Here is a 16,350-nt window from a genome sequence, read left to right on the forward strand (position 1 = left end):
TTGGCTGCGAGTCTGCAGGGTTTGGGGGTTGCACCAGTAGCTCTTCTGAGCTGCTGGTGCAATGCTGAATACGGAGAGCGTATTGCTCTCTGCATTCAGCGAGGTCTTGCAGGACCTGATCCGCACTGTCGGATTAGGTCCGCAAGACCTTTGATAAATAGGCCCCATGGTCTCCAGAACTATACACAATATCCCAGATGAGTCCTAAATGATCTGTAAAGTGGCATAAGAACCCTGGTATTCCTGCTACTAATACCTCTCCCAATGCAACCAAGTATTCAACTGGCTTTACTCGTCTCATTACTGCATTGTCTACTATATTTTAAATCATCTGAAATAATTATTCCCAAGTCTTATTCCTCTTTAGTTACAGTTAGTAATGTACCATAGAGACTATAATTTGCCTTTTGGTTTTTGGATGCTATATGCATAATTTTGCTCTTGGTAATATTACATTTCAGATCCCATTTTTTGCCCAGTCCTCCAGTTTAATATAATTGCTCATTTAATCCACAACTCCTGGAACATCAACTCTGTTACAAATTTTTGTATCATCAGCAAACAAGCAAACTTTCCCTTGAAGCCAATTTACAATATCACTAATGAACATTTTAAATAAAAGAGGCCAAAAAACTGACCCTTGGGAAACACCACTAGTAAGTGATCCCTCTTTTGAATGTACTCCATTAATTGAAACCCTCTGCCTTCAATCCTTAAGCCAGCATTGTACCCACTTAATCTTAGCATCTACTCCAAGTCAATACATTTTGTGAATATGTTTGTTGTGTGGGACAGTGTTAAATGCTTTGCTAAAGTCTAGATATGCTACATCTACGGCTACTCCCTGGTCTATAAATTCCGTTACATGGTCAAAAGAAATTAACTATATTAGTTTTATATGATCTTCCATCAGTAAAAGCATGTGGTCCTTTGTCTTCATAGTTGTTTCCCTGAAAGTAAGACAAGTCTTTCCTTTAAAAGACATTCAATGCCTGCAATTGAGGTTAAACTTACTGACTTAGTTAACAGAATCTTCCCTACTACCCTTTTTATGAAGAGGGACTGCATTAGCAGTTTTCCAGTCTTCTGGAAGAACTCCTGTTAACAGTTACTGACTAAATAAATCAGCAAATGGAGTAACTATCATAGATCAAAGTTCTCTTAGTACCCTTGGATAATTATTAACCAGACCCACAAATTTATAACATTTTCTTATTTACAAAGCCCCTGAAACCTCTTCCTCTATAAAAAGATAATTATTACCAACATTGGGCAATGGGTTTAAGTCAGGGTAATGGGAAGGCCATGGCAGGTCCTTGATTTTGTGGTCAATAAACCATTTTTGTGTTGAGTTTAATGTATGTTTTGCTATTTTCTTATAGCAACTTGCCATTTTGTGAAGCTCAACAACCTTTTGCAACACATCCCAGCTATATTCCTTGGTCTTACTCATTGTGATGAATGACTAAGTGAATTTGGCCTATGTGTTACCTCGTATTTATACCCCTTTGAAACCGGAAGATATGGGTGAATAATTTCCTGTTCCTAGTTACCCAGGTGTACTAAAAAAAAAAAGAATATCAAGGGGAATATACCTGAAATATATTTTTCTCATATAAAAATTCATAGGGGTGCCAATAATTGTGCAACACATATTTAACAAAGATTTTTTATATTTTGGATAAACCTGTGTTGTGCTTGCATTTGTTTGATATCCATGAGAGCATGTTACATACTTTCTGTCAAACGCTTTGTAAGCCGTCTGTAACCAGCTCAGTGAGGGCTTGTTGCGGCTGTTGAGTCCATAATGAAAGTAGACCACTGTGTAATCATTTTCTACATACTGGTCTAATGTATATTTCAAGTATCTGAAATAAAAAATAAAGGTCATGTGTATATTAAACAGTACATTAAAACTAATATTAAAAGGAGCAGGTGTAAAAAAAAGGATAACAGCACTTGACATGACACATGGTTCAGCAGTCATTTTTTTCTTTCCTATATGATTACAATATTTTTATATCAAATGTAGATGTTTAACATTAAAAAATAAAGCATAGTCTTAATTTTTATACAAAAAAAAACAGAATGACATTCATTATTTTTCTGTTAATTTATGTGATTTTGCATTCTTTTGGCAAAAAACAATTCGGAATCGCTAGCCATCTGGTTAAAACAATCTCGAGAAATAAAGTATAACCATGAGATAATACAATCTCTATGAAAGCTGATCATTTATACTGTTTAGACTAAGCAGATGATGGCTTCATTCATCACGGGAGCACTCTACTGGAAAGTGAATGGCGCTAGTGGTGATGTCGAGATGTTGAAAACAACTCTGTGATGGGATTTTACAAATAGAAAAAATAAAAAAAGACTGCTGCAGCTGACAGTCTATTAAGGGGGAATGTAATTGATTTTGGGGTCAACCTTTGATTAAAAAAAAAAAAAAGATAGAAAAGTGAGTGCCACAAAAACCATCACAAGTTATGCACATACTGCACAATATTGTCTACACAATATCTACGTTTACTGTCTCTTTAAAGGGACAGTCTAGTCAAAATTAAACTTTAATGATTCAGATAGGGCATGTAATTTTAAATAACTTTCCAATTTACTTTTATCATCACATTTTCTTTATCCGCTTGGTATTCTTAGTTGAAAGCTAAACCTAGGTAGGCTCATAGGCTAATTTCTAAGCCCTTGAAGGTGGCCTCTTATTTCAGTGCATTTTCACAGGTAAACAGTGATAGTTTATTTGTGCCATATAGCTAAACAATGTGCTCATGACTGTTGAGTCAGCACTGATTGGCTAAAATGCAAGTCTGTCAAAAGAACTGAGAAAAGGGGCAGTGAGCAGAGGCTTAGATACAAGATAATCACAGATGTAAAAGGTATATTAATATAACTGTGTTGGTTATGCAAAACTGGAGAATGGGCAATAAAGGAATTATCTATCTGTTAAACAATAAAAATTCTGAAGTAGACTGTCCCTTTAATTAAGCATTATGGTTGATTACATTTTGATTTTAAATAGCCCTTTAACATCTGACCCACAAATTAATCCTTGTGATAGAATCAGAAACTGATGTTTATACAATTGCACAGGCTTCTTCTTTCTCAAATTTTATCACCAATGATGCCCACTCCAGATTGAGTCTCCACTGTTGTGGTTTTAGTGAAGCAGCCAACACAACATTGCTAAAGAAATATTGTGTGACACCAGAATCCCACACGAGTATGTTAAAGTACTATGGTTGTGATCGCTTCACTAAGGTGTTTGGCATTGTAAAGGCAATTTTATGCAATTATATATAAAATTATAATTTATTCATAAAGATGAAAGATAAGCTGGAAGTAGCAAATATCTTTCTCAATATCGTCTGCCACATTTGATGAATCAAATAATTGTTAGCAGATCACGCCTAACTTACACTACCTCTGCTCCACCTCGCTACCTCCCACTGACCGCCTACACCTACGTTATAGCTAATCTACACTCCCCCTGCACCGCCCAGCTATCAAACCCTGACCACCTACACCTACGTCACGATTAACCTACACCCCCCCGAAACGCCAAGCTAAGTCTCTAATACCGCCTTTACTGATGAAATGTCTAAACTCCACTCCACTGGAATGCACAGCTAACTGCCTACTGTCAAAAAAACAATCACTATAATAAACTATACTATAAATAATAAACCTCCATTAAAACTATGAAGCTAAGTCGATAAAGTTAAAATCAATTTTTAACCACAGAGATGCGCTAAAATGCCGGCGGCTGACCGACAGAGGGCCGGCAAAACCTCACTGTCCTAGCCGGGCTTCTGGAACCGTCCCACCGCTTCTTATAAGGGGTGACGATTGAGTAGGGTGCAAGGGATCAAGCCAATCTTTTAGTATGTTGTCGGCAATTTGATGAGGCACTAGGGATACCACTTGATTGGGGGTGCTACCTTCTGGTAGAATGGGGACACTTCAAAATTCTAAATAATCCTTTTCTATTGGATGATTAGAATTTAAATTTAAAAAAGTTCTTGCTATTGGCTGAATCAAATCATCCAATAAGGATTGACTGATTTAAAATCAGCATAGGTTTTTTTTTTTTTAGTTATTTTTGGGGGTTACTTGGGGAGTTTTGTATTTTTTATTATATTTTGCAAAAGAGCTAATCACTTTAGGGCAATGCCCTACGAAAGGCCCTTTTAAGTGCTATTGTAATTTTTTTAGTGTTAGGATTTCTGGGGTTTTTTTTGTATTTGATGGATTTTTATTTTATAGGCCATGTAGTTTAGTGTTAGGTATAACTGTGGGTTTTTTATTTTGAATTCTGTATTTATATTTTTTTGTAACTTAGTTATAATTTTTTAGTAAATTGATACATAATATATACAAATATATCAATTTGAATGTTTCTATTTCGAATATTACATTTAAAGAGAGCATTATAAATATTATTACAAATATATAGTTTTGAATTTGAATATTGCATTCTCTTGCTATCCTTTGCTGAAAAGCATATCTAGATAGGCTCAGTAGCTGCTGATTGATGGCGGGAGGTTAACCACACAACCTCCCCCTTAAGAGTCCAGTATATGTTGCTCTCCTTACTGGTGTCTGGTGTACACCAGTAAGGAGAGCAAACATATACTGGACTCTTAAGGGGGAGGTTGTGTGGTTAAATTTCTGCACTCCTTACCACGGTCTCTGGTATTGTGTATAAGCTCAACTTGAGCAAATACTTTATTGTATTGCCAATCCTATTGTATTTGGTGGTCCTAGCAGCTCTTGTGGCGCTTTTTATATTTGTATTTTAAATAAATCTTTTTATTCAAAATCCTGTTCAAGCAACTGTTTACCCAACAGTATAATATCGGGTGTGCGCATTAACCTGAGCTTGGCTATAGCTCCATCCCATGTGAGTAATCATTTGTACATACACATTCTGCATTGAAAAAAGGTTACAGAGTTACGCTATGTGGCATTTCTTCTTTCTTTACATATGAGGATCAAAAGAAAAATAGAAGCGTGAAGATTTTGGAAAAGAACACATATATCCTTAGATGAACTTTTATAAATATTTAGGTTTCACACATTATGTATATTTTATGATCACTTTTTGTTTACAATTTTATCACATTTATTTCAGATAATAGAAGTAAATTGGAATGTTGTTTAAAATTGTATTTTCTATCTAAATAATGAAAGTAAATATTTGGATTTAATGTCCCTTTAAGCAAATGTAAGAATATTGTGCAAACATTCAAAATTCGAAACAAACGAACGAATGTGTTAACATTTGTTTCATTTTTCGAATGTTGCAAAACTTTCGCCAATCCCTAGTATGAGAGAGTGTTTTTGAGATAGTGTGTGAGTGTGAAAATCTGTGTGTTTTTGTTTACGTAATAATATACAGGGAGTGGTCTCTGAAAAATAAAATAAAAAAACGTTGCTTGTACAAGAGAGTGTTCGGGTTTGGCCTGAACTAAAGATGGAAACAGTAGTCACCTTAGATTTAGCCAATATCGGTAATTTGCACTGGCCTGCTGAGCTGTTTGAAATTACGCTTTTTTACATGGCTGTTTCACAGATTATACTTTCATGGGCTCACTATAGATGTACCAGAGATGGGATCTAATAAACATCATGTTACATATTTTTATCTGACAAGCATCCAGTTGTCACATGCAAGCTCATGCAAGGATTTTTTTCTTTTAAAACAGATAGAGTTCTCCATGTATTTTAATAAGAAATAAAACAGGTCCTTAGCATATATAACTACTAAATAATCATAACACTTTTGTTAATCTAATAAGAAGTGACAGAGAATGCATCCTGCTGATTGCTGCCAAACTCGAGGGTTTATGTTAAAGTGCCTCCAATCAAAAATGTGCAGTTATAATTTAACAACTGTATCTATTGTCAAACAAATTAGTAATTGGTAAAGTGTCCCAAAATATTCCTTTTAAAGGGACATAAAACCCAAACTTTTTTCTTTTATGATTCAGATAGAGTATAACATTTTTAAAATATTATTATCATTTATTTGTATAGCACTACCTAATTCTCTACCTCTGGGTACAAAAGTAAGGGTATACAATGACAAGGATTTGTGGTAAGATACAAATGCATAACAACAGACTAAACAAAAAGTGGGGAAACAAAAATCTAGCACCCTTACTCGTGCACATACACGATCATGCTTTCTCAAGTGCGCTAACCCAGCATGAAATATGAATATTTCCAATTCCAATTTTCTTCACATAGCAGAATATGTTGTATTTATTCTTAAATACTTAGTTCATAGTTACATTTTTATGTTAGATTTGTTTTTGTTTTGTTTTTTTTCTTAATGTCCATTTAGTACCAGCTGAAAGGAAAACAAAAAGCATTTTGATTAAAAGTGTAGCAGCAAACTCACAGCATCATGGGAATAAATGTAATCTGACATAGAGAGTGTCTTTTAGAAGGTACAGGCACCTATATAGGTTATAAGAGGGTAAAGTAGGGTTTCATTTTTTCTTGCAAGTAGTCTGATCTATAGTCAATTACTTTATTGAATAGGTGTTGGTAAAATTACTTGGTGTTACGTTAAAGGGACACTGAACCCAAATTATTTCTTTCGTGATCCAGATAGAGCATGACATTTTAAGCAACTTTCTAATTTACTCCAATTATCAAATTTTCTTCATTCTCTTGGTATCTTTATTTGAAATGCAAGAATGTAAGTTTAGATACCGACCCATTTTTGGTGAACAACCTGGGTTGTCCTTTCTGATAGGTGGATAAATTCATCCACCAATAAAAAAGTGCTGTCCATAGTTCTAAACCAAAAAAAAAAGCTTAGATGCCTTCATTTTCAAATAAAGATAGCAAGAGAACGAAGAAGAATTGATAATAGGAGTAAATTAGAAAGTTGCTTAAAATTTCATGCTCTATCTGAATCACGAAAGAAAAAATTTGGGTTAAGTGTCCCTTTAACTATAGGGTTACCACCTGTCATGGAATAACACAGACAGTTCAGGTTTCCATTTGTGTGACCAGGCTTATGCAAATGTCCGGGTTTGGTGGGAATATTGCACAATTTGAATATTACATTTAAAGAGAGCATTATAAATACTATTAAAAATATATCATTTCATATAATGCATAATTTGATTCAAATTATTAAAAAAAATCAAATAGAATATTACATTTTAAGAAAGCATTAGAAATACTACTACATTAAGCGAATGCTAGAGTGTTGTGCAAACATTCGAAATTCGAAACAAACAAACGAATGTGTTAAAATTTGTTTCATTTTTTGTATAAAAGCAAAAAATGGGTTGAAAAGGTGTTGAAAAGTGACTCAAAAATGTATTATAATAGTCAAGAACATTTTGGTCTCATAGGAGAAATAAGGCTTTTATTGAGGATCTGAAACCCTGTTTGCTAGTGATGGGAATCAGCAAAAAAAACATTATTGTGATTGTGACAAGTCAAAAAGTAGTATGAAAAAGAGCCTATAGAGTGATAAAGGACATAGTTTAAAATATGACATTGACAGATGCACACTCCTGAGCCTATGTCAGTATGCTATCATGGAAAGGAGTTAAAGGGACACTGAACCCAAATTTTTTCTTTCGTGATTCAGATAGAGCATGCAATTTTCTGCAACTTTCTAATTTACTCCTATTATCAATTTTTCTTTGTTCTCTTGCTATCTTATATTTGAAAAAGAAGGCATCTGAGCTATTTTTTGGGTTCAGCACTGGACAGCACTTTATTGGTGGATGAATGTATCCACCAATCAGCAAGGACAACCCAGGTTGTTCACCAAAAATGGGCCGGCATCTAAACTTACAATCTTGCATTTCAAATAAAGATACCAAGAGAATAGGAGTAAATTAGAAAGCTGATTCAAATTTCATGCTCTATCTGAATCACAAAAGAAAAAATTTGAGTTCAGTGTCCCTTTAACAAGGATATCAAGAGAAAATATCATTTGATAATAGAAGTTAATTGGAAAGTGGTTTAAATTGCATGATCTGTCTGAATCATGAACATTTAAAGGGACAGTCTACTCCAAAAATGTTATTGTTTTAAAAAGATAGATAATCCCTTTTTTTACCCTTTCCCCAGTTTTGCATAACCAACATAGTTATATTAATATACCTTTACCTCTGTGATTACCTTTTATCTAAACCTCTGCAGACTGCCCCCTTAATTCAGTACTTTTAACAGACTTGCATTTTAGCCAATCAGTGCTGACTCCATCGGAGCACAATGTTATCTATATGCTACACGTGAACTAGTGCTGTGTAGTTGTGAAAATGCACTGATATAAGAGGCGGCCTTCAAAGACTTAGAAATTGATATGAGCCTAGGTTTAGCTTTCAACAAAGAACACCAAAAGAACAAAGCAAGTTTAATGATAAAAGTAAATTGGAAAGTTGTTTAAAATGACATGGCCTATCTGGATCATTACAGTTTAGTTTTTGACTTCTATGTCCTTTCAAATAAAATACAGCATAAAATGCAGCTGGCATTGATGTATTATATAATAATAAAAAATAAGCGCTATTCTATTTATAACATATTTACTTCTGCACTTTGGCTCACTTTTCCTATGTATGAGAGACATCTCATTATTATCAGCGGATAATGGAGAGAAAAGCTACGAGCAATAAGCACAATTAAAATAAAATCTCATCCTTTTCCTGAAGGGAACTTGTCTGCTTCTGCTCCCTCCGTACACAGTGATTTCTGTTTTGTTATGCACCGCGGGGCGCTGGGAAGATAGTTCTATGACAAGATGATAGTGACAGTGTCATATGGCACGCACATGATGAGATCTGATTCAGTTATCTTACATCTAACAGAGTCCGCTGAGCGGTAATAACCACACAGTACAACCTGACTCACTATTGCTCTATAAGATACAATAACGTACTCTAGCAGTCGAACGTGATCTATTTCATGGCAGGGGGGCAGTCGACAGCAGCTGAATGTGACCACTTTCCTTCCAGAGTTATCGTCACCTGTTGAGAAAACATTGTTACAGAGACTTCAATCACTAACACGTACAGGTAAGTACAATTTTATTGCACAATATCTAGTTTTTTTTTTATCATTCTTTATTTATAATGTATATATATTTACATAGATACATATATATACACACACACATACATATTTTATAACATATCTATATTTAAATATGTATATATCTATTTATAATTATCTATCTATTTATCTATCTACAGGTAAAGCGAAAAAAAAAATATCAATGTAATTTTACCAGTATGTTGTAAAAATGTATTACTTTATTTTTTTCAGGGATATAAAACTCAAAACTGAAATGTATGTATGTATGTATGTATGTATGTATGTATGTATATATATCCGGAATTTGGCGGCACTATACAAATTAATAATAATAATAATAATATATATATATATATACACACACACATATACATACATACTGCACTCTCAGGCTGGACTGGGTACACATCTTATTACCCTGCAACATGCTAAGCCCTGGATGCTAATAGCACTCTCAGGAAGCTGTGCTGTCTCCAGAGTCACAGGTAGTTAACCCCAGACAAGTCTGGGTGCAAGGCCCATAGGGAAAATTACAAAATAAATGAATACAACACACAGAGAAAGTCCAGCACTCGCTTACAAGCTCTCAGCTAAGATTAAAAGCAAACTGGAAGAGTTAGTTATCGCATCTGGCCAAATGGGACATGCCGAAAAACACCCCTGACTTGTTCCCAGTTTGTTTGATTGAGAACTGGCATTTGTATGGCTGTATTAGGGACCCAGGTTTTGGAAGAGGCCTTGACATCGTACCTGGGCTTGTCCCATTTGGCCAGATGCGATAACTACCTCTTCCAGTCTGCTTTTAATCTTAGTTGAGAGTTTGTAAGTGAGTGCTGGACTTTCTCTGTAAATTGTATTAATTTATTTTGTAATTTTCCCTATGGACCCAGACTTTTCCTTGCACCCAGACTTGTCTGGGGTTAACTGCCTGTGACTCTGGAGACAGCACAGCTTCCTGAGAGTGCTATTAGCACCCAGGGCTTGACCCATTTGGCCAGATGCGATAACTAACTTTTCCAATTTGCTTTTAATCTTAGCTGAGAGCTTGTAAGCGAGTGCTGGACTTTCTCTGTATGTATATATATTAGGGTTGCACCAATACCATTTTTTTAAGACCGAGTACAAGTACCGATACTTGTTTTCAAATACTCGCCGATACCAATTACCAATACTTTTTTTTTATGTTGTGACAGTTTACCAAGCACAATACAGACTAATTATTTAAGATTCCTTCTTTATAATTATGAAGGACTGTAGCTCAAAAGACATTATGAAATAATAAAACAGGTTTTATTTGTCACAAAGTTCACAGAACATGTTTAGAAATAAAAATATTACAATAAAATATATTAAGAACAACAATAAATAACAAATATAAAATTGCAACCAACCAAAAGTGCAATACAGTAAAAAATAGAACAGAATACTGTTTAATCATGGGGAACAACACTATGGGCTAGATTCCATTTGACTGGTAAGCTTTACCAATGCTCTCATTACACGTCCTACTCCATTAAAGGCTATGGAGTTGGAAATGTGAAGAGAGCATTGGTAAAGCTTACCAATCAAATGTAATCTAAATCTAGTCCTATAATTGCAGGATGAGTGTTCATTGGGATTAACTTAATTTTTCCTATGAGTACTCTTCCTGCAATTATATAAGCTAAGATGTTCCTCAGAGTACAGTATGTTTTGAACATAATTGTGCAAGATGAGAACTAGCAGTATAAAAGGTAATCTAGCAATTAGAATAATTTTTCAAAAGTTAGTGGCAAGTTCTTTTTAAGGAACAGAACAGAAGCATCTCTGCATGTTCAGCTATACGTCTGTTTTTGCTATCAGTAAGGAGGTTCAACTTTCCACACTACTGCATGGGGCAGAAAGATATTTTTGGGCCATTTTAAACAGAGCTGGAAATCTCAGTTTATTAACTGCCCAGTACTTCAGGGGTTTGTCTAAACGATGTAAAGTAATCTCTCCTACAATAATACAAATAACAGCAATTTGTATTGGCAGAACAGTAGTAAACAATTTTTAGTTTAGTCTACACTCCAGCTTTAAATGAAATGGGAACATGCAGTTTGAAAAAAACACCACAAGATAGCATATGGGTAGTAAGTGGAGGTATCGGTTTAAGTATCGGTGCATTTGCACGAGTACAAGTACTCATGCAAGTACTTGGTATCGGTACCGATACCGATACTAGTATCGGTATCGGTGCAACCCTAATATATATATATATATATATATATATATATATATATATATATATATATATATATATATATATATATATATATATATATAACTTACATACAAGACAAAACTTCTTGTATATATGTCCCATAAGTAAGAACTAATTGGATTTTCAGAAAAACCCACATTATACTTTTATTTCATGTTCTAACCAAATCATAGAGTCACAGCATGACGTTTTAGTGCCATTCAGGCACCTTTATCAAATGTGTGTATGTGTAGATATATATATATATATATACACATATACACACACACACACCCATTTTATAAATAATAGTGAGGGATTACAGATGAAACACAGTATAGGATAGGACTTGATTAAATTGTACAAAATCTAAATACAAGCCCAAAATTGTAGGGGCCTGAATTTTTTTGATAGCTAAAAGTGTAGGGGTATTTAGTGCTAACTAAATATGAAATTATACCCACAGACATTGCAACTCTAAAAGCAGAACACAGTAATTGGTAGCTATCCGCTGCCCCTGATTGGCTCATTGGCTATGATCACTGAGCGGGACTTTATCTGTGTGTTTAACAATTTTGTGAGGGGTTAGTAATGTAAAATGATGTGCTAGAACAGATGGCTGAATGTCACTTATCCTAGAGACTGTTCCTTTAAAGTACCACTAAATAGAGTAGAATTGCATAATTAACAAGTGCATAATAAAAATACAATGCAATAACACAAATAAGCAATGCTTTTTTTCTGACTAATTTATTTTTTCTCTCATTGATAATCACAGAGATAAAAAGTGTATTTATAGAACAGTGTTGGTTGTGCAAAACTGGGGAATGGGTAATAAAGGGATTATCTATCTTTTTAAACACTAACAATTCTGGTGTAGACTGTCCCTTTAAAACTGCTGCTTTATCTGAATCATAAAAGTTTAAATTTTGACATTAGCGTCCCTTTAAGTGAAGCTAGAGGTTAATCAACTCAAAAGCACACTTTGTTCTAATTAATTCACTTGTTAACTACAGGTTGCTTAGCTTTGATCTACTCTGTTCTAAAAATCTAATTAGCTACAAAACAATAATCTATAACCAGTTAGAAATGCTGCAGCGTTATTTATTTATTTTACGGCATCTGAGCCAGCAGGGCGTAACCGACAGCAGATATGGGGCGGCTGGGGAGCCCTAGGCACAGCTCTGCTTATTTATAGTGTTTTATCTACCCAGGAGATAGGCACATATGGAGGTAGGAGGGGGATTAGAAAATTACCCCCCAGCAGTACAACCCTCTGCATTTGTTATGGAACTTCTGTCTAGCATACCCAATGTTTAATGGTTCACTGTACTGTAAAATTGGTTTCCCCTTAAAGGGACATGGAACCCTACATTTTTCTTCATGATTCTGATAGATTATGCAATTTTAAACAACATTCCAATTTACTTCTATCAAGCTTTATTCTCTTGGTATCCTTTGTTGAAAAACTAGCAATGCAACAAGATGTGTATATGTGCAGCAACCAATCAGCCGCTAACTGCCAGCTACCTAGCCTACCTACAGGATACCAAAAGATTAAAACAAATTACATAAGCAAAGTAAATTGGATAGTTGTTTAAAATTGCATGATCTATCAGAATCATTAAGGAAAAATAACAAGTATATAAGTGATGCATGATTAAGAGGTGGTTGACCTCAAAACATTGCTACTTATATGTCCTAATAAAGATTATTTCTATAATTGGAGAGCTGTGGACACCTTCTTTGTTTTGGATATCCATTTGGTGAAGGGGCAGTTCACCTGTCTTCACTGGCACTCCATTCCTTTGGTGCTTTTCAACCCTTGTTTGTTGTTATTTACTTCTTCAGTATAGATGGGGATATAATAGTCAAAAACAGTGATTCCAAATGAGCAAATAAAGATAGAGTAACAATCTGTAAGCAATTTAATTCACTCCACAGCAGGTAAAATTAATCATTGGGAACACATTAAAAGGAGAGGGAAGATTTGAGATCTTGCTCTGCATCAAATCAGAAGGGGCAGACAAGCCCGAGAGAGACATATCCAACCATAATTCAAGCATTCCAAGGAGGCTAATTGTGTAGCCTCTTTGGCGGGTCAGCGGAACTCCGGAGGGTCGGGGCTCCGCTCCGGAGCCTGAGCTGCATCACTAGAAACGGATTCGGGCAGGACAGCAAGCAGCAACAGATGTGGAAAAGTACCCTGACAGCACGCTAACAAAGCCAGGCCGCGAAAGACAAGGGCAGCACCAGTGAGTAGCGACATCCTTTTACTCACAGAAGACAGACTGCTCAGGGGCACCCGACACTGCATCCCACCGGCCCCACACTGAGCAACACACAGAGGTTAGTCAACGCTGTAGCAGGCGCGGGGGAGGATTGTATCTTGACACGAGCTGCCATTGTTTATTCAACAACTGAAAACCCCTTCAGTTTAATGCAAGCCCGGGGACCTGTAAGAGTCTGAACACTAGCGGGCATAATTATCAGACAGCAAACTACAAGTGGGCAAACCGTTGTGCAGTGTTATTAGAATTATCGAAAGGGTTAACTGAGAAGATTTTTGGCGGGAAAAAGCGCTATTTTCAGCCTCACTCTGCATTAGAAGCTGCGTCACTACCATAGCAGCATTATAGAATACTAGTACTAAAGCCCGTGTACACGGGCCATTTTTTGCAGTACAGCGGTCCCACCCCTTGCTCTCTCCCCCCTCTCTTTTGCTCTCTCTTCCCCCATTTCTTTTGCTTTCTCTCCCCCCTCTCTTTTGCTTTCTCTCCCCCCTCTCCTTTGCTCTCTCTCTCTCCCCTCTTTTGCTCTCTCCCTCCTTTCTTTTGCTCTCTCTCCCCCCTCTTTTGTTCTCTCCCCCCTCTTTGGCTCTCCCCCCCCCTCTTTGGCTCTCCTCCCCCCTCTTTGGCTCTCTCCCCCCCTCTTTGGTTCTCTCCCCCCCCTCTTTGGCTCTCTCTCTCCCCCCTCTTTGGCTCTCCCCCCCTTTGGCTCTCTCCCCCCCCCCCTTTGGCTCCCCCCCCCCTTTGGCTCTCTCTCCCCCCTCTTTGGCTCTCTCTCCCCCCTCTTTGGCTCTCTCCCCTCTTTTGCTCTCTCTCCTCTTTGGCTCTCTTTCCTCTTTGGCTCTCTCTCTCCCCCCTCTTTGGCTCTCCCCTCCCCTTTGCCCGCCTCTTTGGCTCCCCCCCCCCCTTTGGCTCTCCCCCCCCCTTTGGCTCTCTCTCCCCCCTCTTTGGCTCTCTCCCCTCTTTTGCTCTCTCTCCTCTTTGGCTCTCTTTCCTCTTTGGCTCTCTCTCTCCCCCCTCTTTGGCTCTCCCCTCCCCTTTGCCCCCCTCTTTGGCTCTCCCCCCCTCTTTTGCTCTCTCTCTCCCCCTCTTTGGCTCTCTCCCCCCTCTTTTGTTCTCTCCCCCCTCTTTGGCTCCCCCCTCCCCCTCTTTGGCTCTGCCCCCCCCCTCTTTGGCTCTCCCCCCCCTCTTTGGCTCTCTCTCCCCCCTCTTTGGCTCTCTCTCCCCCCCTCTTTGGCTCTCTCTCCCCCCTCTTTGGCTCTCTCTCCCCCCTCTTTGGCTCTCTCTCCCCCCTCTTTGGCTCTCTCTCCTTTTTGGCTCTTTTTCCTCTTTGGCTCTCCCCCCCTTCTCTTTGGCTCTCCCCCCCCCCTTTGGCTCTCCCTCCCCCCCCTCTTTGGCTCTCCCCCCCCCCCCTTTGGCTCTCTCTCCCCCCTCTTTGGCTCTCTCCTCTTTGGCTCTCTTTCCTCTTTGGCTCTCTCTCTCCCCCCTCTTTGGCTCTCCCCTCCCCTTTGCCCCCCTCTTTGGCTATCCCCCCCCTCTTTTGCTCTCTCTCTCCCCTCTTTGGCTCTCTCCCCCCTCTTTGGCTCTCTCCCCCCCCTCTTTGGCTCGCCCTCCCCCTCTTTGGCTCTCCCCCCCTCTTTGGCTCTCTCTCCCCCCTCTTTGGCTCTGCCCCCCCTCTTTGGCTCTCTCTCCCCCCTCTTTGGCTCTCTCTCCCCCCTCTTTGTCTCTCTCTTCCCCCCTCTTTGTCTCTCTCTACCCCCTCTTTGTCTCTCTCTCCTTTTTGGCTCTTTTTCCTCTTTGGCTCTCCCCCCCCCTTCTCTTTGGCTCTCCCCCTTCTCTTTGGCTCTCCCCCCCTTCTCTTTGGCTCTCCCCCCCTTCTCTTTGGCTCTCCCCCCCTTCTCTTTGGCTCTCTCTCCCCCCTTTGGCTCTCTCTCCCCTCTTTGGCCCTTCTCCCCCCCTCTCCTGCTCCCTCTCTGGCCCTGTCTTGAAGTCTTCACATCGCGGGACCCCGCCCGGCCACACCCCATCGCGGCGGCACCCGCCCGGCCACGCCCACCGTGACGCCCGGCCACGCCCCATCGCGGCGGCACCCGTCGGCCACGCCCATCGCGACGCCCGGCCACGCCCCCATCACAACACTCTCGTCGGCCACAAACAGCTGTGAGGTCTGGGGAGCGTGTGGCCGCTTCTCACGCAGCACACCTCACAGCTGTTGAGTAGCTCGCGCTCCATATCTCTTTCCACAGGCTGTTTCAATCAGCGTACCTCGCGCTCCCCAGACCTCACAGCCAGGGCCATCTTTAATATTGATTGGACCCTGGGCAAAAATTTTCTTGGGCCCCCCCCCACCCCATGCAATTTCGCTCTCAACCCCAACATCCCAAAAAACAACTAAATCAATTTTTTTTATTATTATTAGCCCAGCGGTGGATCATACACTGCTGGGCTAATCATTTAAAAAAAAAAAAAAATTTAAAAATTGAAATATGTGAAACTGGACCTAAGCAGTACTAATAAGTAAATAAATATATAAATTCCTCCACTGTGGATTCATTTAATATTCTTTTGAATGTGATTTTGGTGTGAGTTTAGCTGGTTAAAGAGATTTAGGGCAGCCAACAGGAGCAAAGCAAGGTAAAGGAGGAAGCATGGAGGTGCAGACAAATATAAGTTTACTGACTGGAACAGCAGAACTACTATGGGAAGCTGTAAAATCTGAGACAGAGAGAAAATAAAAACTATAAAAATAAA

General features: G+C 38.5%; 1 protein-coding gene across 2 annotated transcripts in view; it reads right to left on the bottom strand.

The window, feature by feature from the left end:
- Positions 1-16,350, bottom strand: part of ARHGAP8 (Rho GTPase activating protein 8) — a 331,799-nt gene that overhangs the window by 170,934 nt on the left and 144,515 nt on the right. For both annotated transcript variants that reach the window (XM_053719040.1, XM_053719041.1), the window contains 2 exons: positions 8,933-9,020; positions 1,737-1,868 (listed from right to left, as the gene is read on the bottom strand). In XM_053719040.1, the coding sequence (XP_053575015.1) occupies positions 1,737-1,868; positions 8,933-9,020 (220 nt within the window). The remainder of the gene's footprint in view (positions 1-1,736; positions 1,869-8,932; positions 9,021-16,350) is intronic.

Source organism: Bombina bombina, chromosome 6 (genome assembly GCF_027579735.1).
Source record: "Bombina bombina isolate aBomBom1 chromosome 6, aBomBom1.pri, whole genome shotgun sequence".
Classification (NCBI taxonomy): Eukaryota; Metazoa; Chordata; class Amphibia; order Anura; family Bombinatoridae; genus Bombina; species Bombina bombina.